The 12,307-nt window shown below is 41.1% G+C and overlaps 1 protein-coding gene across 5 annotated transcripts in view; it reads right to left on the reverse strand.

Moving 5' to 3' along the window:
* Positions 1-12,307, reverse strand: part of IL1RAPL1 (interleukin 1 receptor accessory protein like 1) — a 764,216-nt gene that overhangs the window by 28,390 nt on the left and 723,519 nt on the right. For all 5 annotated transcript variants that reach the window (XM_009665395.2, XM_068917343.1, XM_009665396.2 and 2 more), the window contains 2 exons: positions 6,419-6,551; positions 4,366-4,511 (listed from right to left, as the gene is read on the reverse strand). In XM_009665395.2, coding sequence (XP_009663690.1) covers positions 4,366-4,511; positions 6,419-6,551 — 279 coding nt within the window. The remainder of the gene's footprint in view (positions 1-4,365; positions 4,512-6,418; positions 6,552-12,307) is intronic.

The following is a 12,307-nucleotide window of genomic DNA, read 5'->3' on the forward strand; positions in this document are numbered from 1 at the left end:
CATACTGATTTCTCTGAGAAAGGAAGCAAGGAAAGTAGATCCTTGCAAGAATTTATGCATGCATATTGTGAGACCAATGCACGCAGCATGGGGAATAAGCAGGAAGAGTTAGAGATCTGTGTGCGGTCGCAGGGCCATGATCTCATTGCAGTGACAGAGACATGGTGGGATAGTTCACATGACTGGGATGCTGTCATGGATGGCTATGTGCTTTTTAGGAAAGACAGGCCAGGAAGGCGAGGTGGTGGAGTTGCTCTTTATGTGAGGGAGCAACTAGAATGTCTGGAGCTCTGCCTCGGGGTGGATGAAGAGCAAGTTGAGAGCCTATGGGTAAGGATTAAAGGGCAGGGTAACATGGGTGACACTGTTGTGGGGGTTTACTACAGGCCACCTGATCAGGAGGAAGTCATCGATGAGGCCTTCTACAGACAGCTGGAAGAAGCCTCACGATCACAGGCCCTGGTTCTCATGGGAGACTTCAACCACCCTGACATCTGTTGGGAAGACAGCACAGCTAGGCACAAACAGTCAAAGAGGTTCCTGCAGAGCATTGATGATAATTTCTTGACCCAGGTGGTGGAGACGCCAACGAGGAGAGGTGCAATGCTAGACCTTGTACTAACGAACAAAGAAGGTCTAGTTGGAGAGGTGAAGGTTGGGGGCAGCCTTGGCTGCAGTGACCATGAGATGGTGGAGTTCAGGATCCTGCGAGGAGGGAGCAGGGCAATGAGTAGGATTGCAACGCTGGACTTCAGGAGAGCTGACTTTGGCCTCTTCAGGGACCTACTTAGGGGAATCTCCTGGGGTAGGGCCCTAGAAGGAAGAGGGGTCCAAGAGAGCTGGTTAATATTCAAGCGTCACTTCCTCCAGGCTCAGGATCAGTGCATCCCTCTGAGGAAGAAGTTCAGCAAAGCAGGCAGGAGACCTGCATGGATGAGCAAGGAACTCCTGGCCAAACTCCAGCAGAAGAAGGAAGTCTACAGAATGTGGAAAAGGGGACAGGCCACTTGGGAGGAATACAGGGACGTTGTCAGAGCGTGCAGGGATGCGACAAGGAAGGCTAAGGCCCAGTTGGAATTAAATCTGGCAAGGGATGTCAAGGACAACAAGAAGGGCTTCTTCAAATACATCAATAGCAAGAGGAAGACTAGGGAAAACGTGGGCCCGCTGCTGAAAGGGGCGGGTGCCCTGGTGACAAAGGATACAGAGAAGGCAGAGTTATTGAATGCCTTCTTTGCTTCAGTCTTCACTGCTAAGGCCAGTCCTGAGGAATTCCAGACCTTGGAGACAAGAGAGGAAGGCTGGAGAAAGGAAGACTCTCCCTTGGTTGAGGAGGATCAGGTTAGAGATCTTTTGTCCAAACTTGACATCCACAAATCCATGGGCCCCGATGGGATGCACCCACGAGTGCTGAGGGAGCTGGCGGATGTTATCGCTAGGCCTCTCTCCATCATCTTTGAAAGGTCCTGGAGATCAGGAGAGGTGCCTGAGGACTGGAAGAAAGCCAATGTCACGCCAGTCTTCAAAAAGGGCAAGAAGGAGGAGCCAGGAAACTACAGGCCTGTCAGCCTCACCTCCATCCCGGGAAAGGTGATGGAACAGCTCATCCTGGAGGTCATCACTAAGCATCTGGAGGACAAGAAGGTGATCAGGAGTAGTCAGCATGGATTCACCAAAGGGAAATCATGCTTGACCAATCTGATAGCCTTCTATGACAGAATGACTGGCTGGGTAGATGAGGGGAGAGCAGTGGATGTTGTCTGCCTGGACTTCAGCAAGGCTTTTGACACTGTCTCCCATCACATCCTCCTAGGTAAGCTCAGGAAGTGTGGGCTAGATGAGTGGACGGTGAGGTGGCTTGAGAACTGCCTGGATGGCCGAACGCAGAGGGTTGTGGTGAATGGCGCAGAGTCAAGTTGGAGGCCTGTGGCTAGTGGTGTCCCCCAGGGCTCAGTCCTGGGCCCAGTCTTGTTCAATATATTCATCAATGACCTGGAGGAAGGGACAGAGTGCACCCTCAGCAAGTTTGCTGATGATACTAAACTGGGGGGAGAGGCTAACACACCAGAAGACTGTGCTGCCATTCAGAGGGACCTGGACAGGCTGGAGAGGTGGGCGGAGAGGAACCTCATGAAGTTCAACAAAGGCAAGTGCAAGGTCCTGCACCTAGGCAGGAATAATCCCATGCACCAGTACAGGCTGGGGACTGACCTGTTGGAAAGTAGCTCTGCCGAGAAGGACCTGGGAGTGCTGGTGGACAACAAGTTAAACATGAGCCAGCAGTGTGCCCTTGTGGCCAAGAAGGCCAATGGGATCCTAGGGTGCATTAGGCAGAGTGTTGCCAGCAGGTCGAGGGAGGTGATCCTGCCCCTCTACTCAGCCCTGGTGAGGCCTCACCTGGAGTACTGTGTCCAGTTCTGGGCTCCCCAGTACAAGAGAGACATGGCACTCCTGGAGAGAGTCCAGCGGAGGGCTACCAAGATGATTAGAGGGCTGGAGCATCTCTCCTATGAAGAAAGACTGCAAGAGCTGGGCCTGTTCAGCCTGGAGAAGAGAAGATTGAGAGGGGATCTCATCAACGTGTACAAGTATCTGAAGGGGGAGTATCAAGAGGATGAGGCCAGCCTCTTCTCCGTGGTGCCCAGCAACAGGACAAGAGGCAATGGGCAGAAACTGAACCACAGGAAGTTCCATCTGAACGTGAGAAAAAACTTCTTCACTGTGAGGGTGACAGAGCATTGGAACAGGTTGCCCAGAGGGGTGGTGGAGTCTCCTTCGCTGGAGATATTCAAAACCCGTCTGGATGTGATCCTGGGCAATATGCTCTAGGTGACCCTGCTTGAGCAGGGAGGTTGGACTAGATGATCTCCAGAGGTCCCTTCCAACCTAAACGATTCTGTGATTCTGTGATTCTGTGATTCTGTGAGACTAAAAAGCTGATGGTCACAAAACAGAAGGGAGTTACGTGTTGTGTCAGTCTCTGTGCTATTGCTGGTGTGGAAGGGAAAATAAGGACTCATCATGAACATATGAATGAATTGAAGTGAATCGATTAATTTTTGGTTTTAAAATAATTTAAGCCTTAACATTCTTTATACTCAGTGCTCCATGTACTAATTTCCTTATTAAAGATAACCTATTGGATTTGAGAGTTGGGTTAAATTCTTGTTCTGGGTTCAAATGTCTCTGAATTAGGGGTACATAGCTACCAGCTGGTAAATTGCTACAGCTCAACTACTTAATGAGTTATTTTCCTATCTCAGTACATTCAAGAATATATGGCAAATGCTGGGCTAAGGAGAACATCTGTATCTCTTAAGAAGAAAAAATAGTTAAGAAGAAATTCTATTAATTGGAAGTCCATGAAAAACATCTAAATGAATGATACAAACTAGCCTGATTTATGGCTCCCTTTTAAACTTAGGTTTTGCACGCTGCAAGGCTAGAACTAGAGAAGGCATTGCTGCTCTGATAAAAATTGAGATGCCACAAGTAGTTAAAACCACAGTATGAATCTGGTTTGCTCATCCTTACGAATAGTCTAAAAAATAAAAAATAAAATAAAAAAAAGGAGAGAGAGAAAGAGAGAGAGACCCATAATAATGACAGCAAAGTATAAGTATGCACCCTGGTCTTGATTATTCATTCCTCTCTGAAGCTAGTGGGCTATTGTATGACCGCGGGGAGCACCAAGCTGGTAAAGGTGGAACACCCTCTAGGAGAGAAAGTGAACAAAGTGGATCTGGGAACCTCGCTTGGCAAGAGCCTCTCTGCCTCTCCATAATTATCTCTGCAGGAGATTACTGTGGCCATTAGGCAGGCTAATATCACAGGATGTGAGTGGAAACAGGAAGGTCCTTAGAAGTTTATGTCACGATACTTCACTTCAAAAATGTTGGCATTAAAGAAACATGTTAGAAAGAAAGTATTCATGGTGAGATTATGCAGGAACTCCCCTGACAGGAGGTTTATGTGGCACTGCTGATAGAAGTAGAATATATTTTTGTTAGCTTTTCTAATAATTGATTTTTTTTTCTTACAGTAAATGACTATGATCTTATTACCTGCAGCTTCCTGCTCTTCCTTCTCCATTGAGCCTTTATTAGTTTTAGCATTCATGAATTATTAAATGCATCTTCTATATAAACATAATGAAAATGTGTTACTGTATTTTTCCTCGTGATAGCCACAGTTAACAACCACCTTTCTGTTTTGTTTTGAAAGCTGTACCTATGCCTGGGGAAAAACAATCATTGCTTATTAACATCTCAGGAAGATAAGAACTGAGGCTTTCTTCAGAAGGGAGCTTTGCAAACTGACCACCCCTATAATACACCATTGCATGCTGAAAAGCTGCATATTTACCCCTTTTATGTAGAAGTATACTAGCATGTCGGCGTCCATTTCCGTTTTCAACATAGCATGAGTAATTCCCCAGATCTCCTTCTTCCACTGAGTCAAGAATTAATGAGATGGAAACCTCCTGTTCCCCAAGATGTTCCTTAAGAACCCTAAGGATAAAAAAAAAAAAAAAGTATAAACTGTTCTGCTTGTATCACAGCAGAGTGTTAGATAATCATGACATAATAATGCTACTTACAATTCACAACACTCTGGCTGCAAATTTGGCTATGGTTTGATGAAATCTTAATTAAATTATATCATGCTCTTTTCTTCCTTACTTTTAATGAGGAGGTTTGGCTTTGTAAAAGTTAATGAGAGCTTCAGTTAATTTGTCTTCTTTAAGCAGGATGATCACACACTCATAATATATTGCACACACTGATAGAGACCCTGATCAGCTGTATGTGAAGTCTCAAAATATTAGAATAGAGAAAAATGGTAGCGGCTCTTTTCAGGTTTAGGGTGATGCTACAAGTCTAGGCCAAACACAGTTATTTGTCCACTTTCAGAAACTCTACAACATGTCACTGAAAAATTATTTCTTGAAATGTATTGTAATATTTCACTGTGAATTATAAATCAGTAGAAAGAATACCTGGTGTCACTCATTCATACAGATGATAAAAGCAAAGACCTCCTGCTTTAGACCCCACCTGTCTTCCCTTCGCTTTCTCTCCCTCTTTGCAAGCCCATCAATGGTTTTAGAAACCGAGCAGAGCAAATGGCAAACTGCTCCAGACTGCTCCCTCACTTCACACCTGATAAAAGAGGTAGAAAACAGTCTTTCTTGTCCTTTCTCCACAAAGTAAGTTGTAAAGACCTTTTTATCTCAGTCTTCAAAACGTTAAGTCCTTGGCTGGAAAGCTTTGGAAGGGCTTTAAATGAAAAACACAGCCTATCTGGAAGTTTTTGTATGGTATATTGGTCTTGAGCTTTGTAGAAAAAATTAAAAGTATAATGCTGTGACATATTTGTGCCTCCATTTTGCCATGATCTGGGGCCATGGGCCATGGCAAAGATGGCCGTGAAAGTCGATGCAGCCTTCTTGATTTTGGTAAAGGAATTTTCTCTATTACCTTGCTTAGTGAAAGAAGTTCAAGCTTAAGTTGAAAAGGAGAGTGACTTGTCTTTTGACGAGATAGTAAACTCCTGTATAAAAGGTGAAGTGTGAACAACTCATTTTACTCTACTATAGACAGTGACTGCAGAAAATACACCTGTAATTAATTGTCTCTGTAATGCATATTTAGATTTGTCCATGATATACAGAGATAGTCATATACACATATACAGAATATGGGTTTATAAATGAAAAAAGGATCTCTTCAGATCCAAGTAGGTACTTCATACTGGGTAAGGTTTTAAAGGCTAGGTCAAGCATGCTATTCTAAATCCATAAACACTTTTTTCCCCTCCTCAATGTCCAAATGAGTTTTAGAGGCAAGAAAAGTACATGATGTGGCTTGCCAAATCCTCTAAAGCAAATATTTCAGTAGATATAAACAGCCCACACAAAAGGAAACCTGGACCTCACAGGCCAAATAACATGCCTTCAGACTCAGTTCTTCCTTGAACAAGAGAAATTAAAGTACTTAGAAAGAGAGGTAAGATGTCAACATTAATTTAAAATTCCATATTTTAAAAGAGTTCTTCTCAGCTGTTTTTCTTGACGTATTTATTTTTCTTTATTTCTTCTTAGTAACTGCATTAGTGACTATTATTGTTGTTTGCTACAGTTTGAAAAAGTCACTATGCAAATTCCAGCTGGTTACACTATGGTGCTAGTAGAGCAACCATTCTGCTTTTACATTTCTCTAATATCAGAACTTGCTGACGCATACATTTTTCTGTTCTCTACAGAAAAGGTAGAGTTATAAAGGCAAAGAGAGGATATGGCAAAAAAGAAAAGCAGAGATATAGTGCTCTTGAACTAGTTTATGATAACAAATACTATATTAACTATCAAAAACAGACACTGACTGAGAGAACAAAAGGCCTTTTTTTTTTTTTTTACCTGATGTCGCTTTCCCAGACTCGACTATCATCCAAATCTTCAATAAACTTCTCTCCTTTCATCCAATAAATTAAAGGACTGACATCTCCACTATATCCAAAGAAAGCTCGGCAGGTTAGATTAGCAGAACCGCCTATTCGATAGAATGTAAGAAAGAAAATATGTTATTTCAAAATTTGTAAAAAAAAAAAAAATCATTTTTGAATCAGCTGCTTTTCTTGATTTGCAAAAACGATATCTGTAGAGATACTCAGTTTCCAGCTGTTGTTGGAAGAGTCCAAAAATATCTACTTGTTTTCCAACTGGTGTTCGATATATTTTCTGAAAACAAATACAACAAAAATGAAATGAAACGTTGCATAAGAACAGGATTTAAAATTCTGTTCTTTCACTAAGATTTCTAAGTATGTTAAGGAAATAAGAGACCACAGTTTTTCAAAAAGAGCTAATTTACTTAACCAAAAACTTCTATGTTTTCTCTGAAAATAAGTAAAGGTTAGGTAGACATGCAGTCACATCTGTATTAGTTCAGCTTTACAATGGCTTCTGCAGAGACCAGTAGATTCCTGTAGGGTGCTTTCTACCGTTTCCAAAAGTATGTGTGTTCACTGCTAAGTTGTCTTTGTAAGATTCGGCTTGTTTTCATTGTGCATTGTGTTAGTGCCATTTGGGTTTGGGGTTCCAGCCCGAACACATACCATGGTGTGAAGCAACATTTTGAACTCTATATTTTGTGGGCCTTGGTAAGGCTAGCTAAAAATTACCACAGCTACATAGCTAAAGATCTCCCATTCACTGCTGTAAAGATGTTTGTCTTAATACGCACTAACCCTTCTAAACTGCCATGTGCATTTTCTATAGTGGGAAATCACACAGTAAATTAAGGAAGCGTGGTTTTAGTGGTTCTTTCCCCACGAGGAGAGTATTTTCAGAGCTGATATTGCTGCTGAGACCAAATGCATTTTTTATTTACACTTTTCATTTTTGATCTTAGGATTTGAAAGCTGACTGACCACTGCTCCTGTAAAAAAGACACATTGTTAACATTGCTTCAGGTCCAGATTCTGTCATTCTTTTTTGTACAGAGATGCTATGAGAAGTCCCTCTGGGATCAATGAATTTCCTTGAATATAGTGCTTTAGGTCAGGATCTGGTCTGTAGTGATCAAAAAGCATTAATATTTGAACATCTTTTTTATGTTTTAGTATAGAAACCAATGCAGGGTTCTATACAAAGGAAAGATGAGTAATTATTAAAAAAAAAAAGTCTTATTTATCTGCAATGATTTGCCATTTTCTGTAATAAACAGTTGGCTCCTATACCCCACTCAAACACTCACATCCCAGCCCTAAGAGGTGCAGAACAAGTATGTCTGCAATCAAAACATGCAATGCCAAGGCAAGCACAAGCTACCTTGTTTTCTCTAGCTGTTTGGCAACTGACTTGCTGTGAGGCATTTCATGAAAACTCACCTTCAGTCAGTGCCACATCCCCACTTGCCAGGAGCACCTGCTAAGACAGGAGTATCTCAGTACTCAAAACTAGGAGGCAGAGGAAGCTCCCACTCATCATCAAAAGGTACGAAATTGAACCTTTGACTCATGAGACGTTTCAATAATCTTACTGTCATTCAGAGCCACGTTACCAAAGGTAAACTGAAGCTCTCTAGTAGGAGGGCAAAAATTTGCTTTCTAACGCCAGCCACAGCTCCTGTTTTGGCACCTCAGGGAGCAGCGGTCAGCTAAACCTTCCTCATAACCCGCCTCCTCACTCTATGCACTGAGCACTCAGGAAATGCCTTTCTGAAGCACCAGAGGGGAAGATTTTGGCAATCTGGAAGTCATTTGCAGGGAATGAGATGGGCATTAGGAGACCATTTAACGTGGGCTAAATGCATGAAAGTCTGTAATGGACAGCGATAAACTTTTAGGTTGTTTCCAGGATGCTTTAACTGATGAAAACCCCGTTCCATACAGCAATCGCATAGTACGATATACACAAACATTTTTTTTTTGTTTCTGCCTCGTAATTATGATAAATGAACATATGAAAGTGCAAATACCAAACTTAAAGGGAATACAGATGTATCAGCTACAGTTATCTAATCTAGCACCCGCTCAGGGCTGTGAAATACCTAGTAATTGTGGATATTGGCTACCCTCAAAACGGGAGAAGGTACCTACATATCTAAGCAAAAGCAGGCTCCTTTGGTGAAAGGATAACCCCTGTGGCATTACCTACTGGTCTGAGAGGGAAGAGCACTGCCTCATGCATCACTGCCACTTCTTGGGCTTTTCCTAGAGCTTTTCACCAAGTGAAGGCCTAGCTGAAACTTTTTAGCTTTTAAAAGCTGGTAAGATCACAGTGGGAGGGACTGTGACTTCTGGCCAACTTACCATGAATCACAGAGATTAGGCACCACAGGGGCTGAACCATCAAAGCTCTCTGAGCTCCTGCAGCTAACAGGCACCTACTGAGAGCTGATTTCTGTACTGAACGGGCCTCCAAGCCTTTTACAGGTGGATAATTAACATGTATAGGTTTGTTTCTTTAAAAATAAACATATTTTGTTAAGGAGGAAAAGTGTCAGAAAAAAGAAATTGTAAGACTAAGGCCTTTTCCTCATTAAATCGTTGAGGAACTCTCCCCGCTAAATAAAATATTTAGGCATATTTTTAAATGCCGAATTCAAAATTTCCATTCAACATGAAATATTTACACCTGGAAAATAAATTGGGAAGGATGTACTGTCTCTTAGCAATAGCGTGCCATTACAGTTGCTGGGCAAAGGCTATTAGCGCGTGAGGTGTTGAGCTATAAATTACCTATATGTTCTACCCTGACCACAATAAGTCAGTGGGAAGTTCATTAGCAGGTCATCAAGAAAGATTCAATGACCAGCTAATGACCAGCTGTGACCATTAATGACCTGGTCTAGCACATCCATGCTACCAGCTCTTGGACAGGGCAGCAGGGCTTGCTTACAGAGCTGCCCTGGGTTGCAGGTGAGTCCCTCCTCTCTGTCTGGACCAGAGCGGCTCACAGCTGCAGATCCAAGTAATAGGCACAGGCTGACTCAAGGGCAATATTATGCGTGGGTAGAATATATTGGGAACACATCTTGACCTCTCTTCCAGGGATGCCCTTGTGCAGTATGTGAGTGCCGTAGGGCTGGCTGCATTTTTCTGTAGAAGTACAACTTCGCAGTGAGCGGTCAGAAAATGACTGTTTTGGCATGCAGGGCAGCTGTAATAAGCTCATGGTCTGCATAGGTAGTCTGTTTTTAAGAAGTCTGTAGATTATTGCGCAAAATGTAAATAAATAAATAAATGTTAAGTAAACAAATAGAAAAGCTACATTGCTTTGTATTTTAGCGAATGTACCAAACAGCCCACCAGCAGATAAATAGAAATCATTCACAGTTAAGCTTAAATAACCACTTCTCTCTGTTTTCTACGGTGGGAAAAACTGTGGACATGAATTGCAAACCATACAAGTTTGATGAATGGATGTGTTCAGCTTTCTAAACCAACAATTTAAATTTTCCTGTAAATGTTGGATTATATTGGTTTTATAGTCTATTTTTGAAAGAATTTAAATATGTGTTTAAATTAACTAACTAAGGAATCCACGCTTCTCTCTCTCTCTTTGTCTCCCTACTTTGCAATAAGATGCTATAAACTCTTGAGCATATTCTGTCTCAGTTTGGGTCCTTGGTAAGCTGCCTTTTTATGGCCCTTAAATATGTTCAGAAGAATAAGATTATAATTGTTAAGGAAAACAAAGGCACTTAAAACCTAAAATAAAACAAAAACCAAAACCTCAAGAAAGGATAAAGAGAAAAATGAGCTTCTAATTCTCAATTTTTAGCTTGAAATAATACAATAAAGGCCTGTAGAAAAATATCTGGAAAAGTAGACTGCAATGGCATTTGTCTCCTCCATCTGTACTTCTGAACACGAGTTTGCTTTATTGAGCTGATTTAAAAAAAAAAAAACAAACAAACTACAATAAACAACACTAAATGTTACTGCTGCTTCCTGTAATAAAGATGCACTGTCAACTCCAGCCAGCTAGGTTCAAATTAAATTAATCAAAACCTCTTTGACATCTAAACTGAGAAAAATTTTGTTTCAGAGTGTGTTTTCTAGTAGCCTGGAATACAATTTTTGTGTCCAGTTTTTCTAATTGGCAGTATTTGGAGCATTTTGCAAACTACTATTATGCGAGCCTCTGTCCAGGAGAGGGCACTGTCTGTCTTCCGAACTCTATCTATATATATTTTATTTTATTTTTTTAAATCAAAAGAAATTCCTAGTGTACCAGCTGTAATTAAAAATATCAGCATGCTAAGAACCTGCTAGTTGTAATTAGCAAATAGTGAACGTTTTGTAGCTAGTGAAATGATGTCTTGTACGGGCAGTTTAAATTACACTTGCACCATTAGTCATACATGTTAGCATACACTGTGGTGGCAACCGTTCTACCCTTTGATTTGATAGACTCTTCACTGAAGGACAACCATTTCTGTGGGAAGCACTGATAATTAGCAGATCTCTTCTACAACCTCTTTTGAAAGAATCCTCACAGGTGTATTACAGAAGTGAAGTGTTTGAGAGCCATGCCCAGCATCTGATAACACTGAGGGCCAGGAGAGCAGAAATGTTAAGTGTACTGAAATATGGGACTTCTTTTACTGTACAATGTAAACCAGTTATAATACTTATGCACAGATAATACCTATACACTTATAAGCATGACAGTATTTGTAATGTTAACACTTGAAAATGGAATTATAAAAGGTCAAGGCAAATACAATCTCATACACACATTAAATAACATTCTTTTCATTCCTACTAAAGAAAGAATACTGACAAAAAATGATCAGCCTTCCAAGTGGAAAAAAGCAAAGACTGTTACCTTCCCAGGTGTGAAGGATAGGTGGCAATTCCTAAAAAAATTAATGACATAGCTGGGACTCACTTGTTTTGCCAACGTCTTCTAAAAGACCAGCAAGCAGGTAGAAGCTGCTCTTGTTCTCAGATAAATTTTTTTCATTGTGAGATAGGCAGCTTGAAAGCCTTGTTGTAAATATAATTTAAAAAAAGTGAAAAAGCTAACAAAAATTTTCAGCTGTGAGGAAAGTCAACTGCGTGTCTTCCCTCAGAGCAGAATGCCTTGCAGAGATTTGTCGTGATTCCCTCCTTGCCTGCACAAAGCATCGCCCGCTGCTACGCTGCCCACCGCTGCCCACCAGTTCACATTCATATTTTCATACCTTGATACCTTGTACTCTCTTACCAATTTCTAACTGTCTCACTGTATGTTTCATATAGCAGGTAAGGCCAAGTTAAAACAATGACTATTGTCTAAAATAAAACAGTAAGTTAGGCACTGCTAATTTCCAGCCTTGTCACTGAGTGACATGGTGTGAAGTCTTTGACAGATCATCATGTCTTACAGCCATATAGTTACAAAGATAAACTGCAAATTCCCTGTGCTCAGAGATCTGTGGATGCAGGCTTGAAAGGGCTCGGTATTAAGCAAATGGTGCTATGCAAGCATCATATAGAGCAGCTGAATGTGATTACATAGCTATATCTCTTAATTAATAAACCTGCCCATATTTTGGTATGCTGCAAAGTGGAATGTTCATTGCAAAGGACTCTGAATTCCATATTAAATAAGTTCTTCAGGCCATAAATGTGTAAATTCAGAGTACACACAAACATTTATCCACAAGAAACATCAGCTGAAGGTTTGCATAAAGACCAGAGACACTCTGTGGCTTTTGAACTTTCCCTGAATTTGTAGATATCTCTATTTACTGAGGGAATTAGAAATTACTTCTTTGAATTTCTGATTTGTTTTTTCTTATTGGAAAAAGCC

The sequence above is a fragment of the Struthio camelus genome, chromosome 1, assembly GCF_040807025.1.
Source record: "Struthio camelus isolate bStrCam1 chromosome 1, bStrCam1.hap1, whole genome shotgun sequence".
NCBI lineage: Eukaryota > Metazoa > Chordata > Aves > Struthioniformes > Struthionidae > Struthio > Struthio camelus.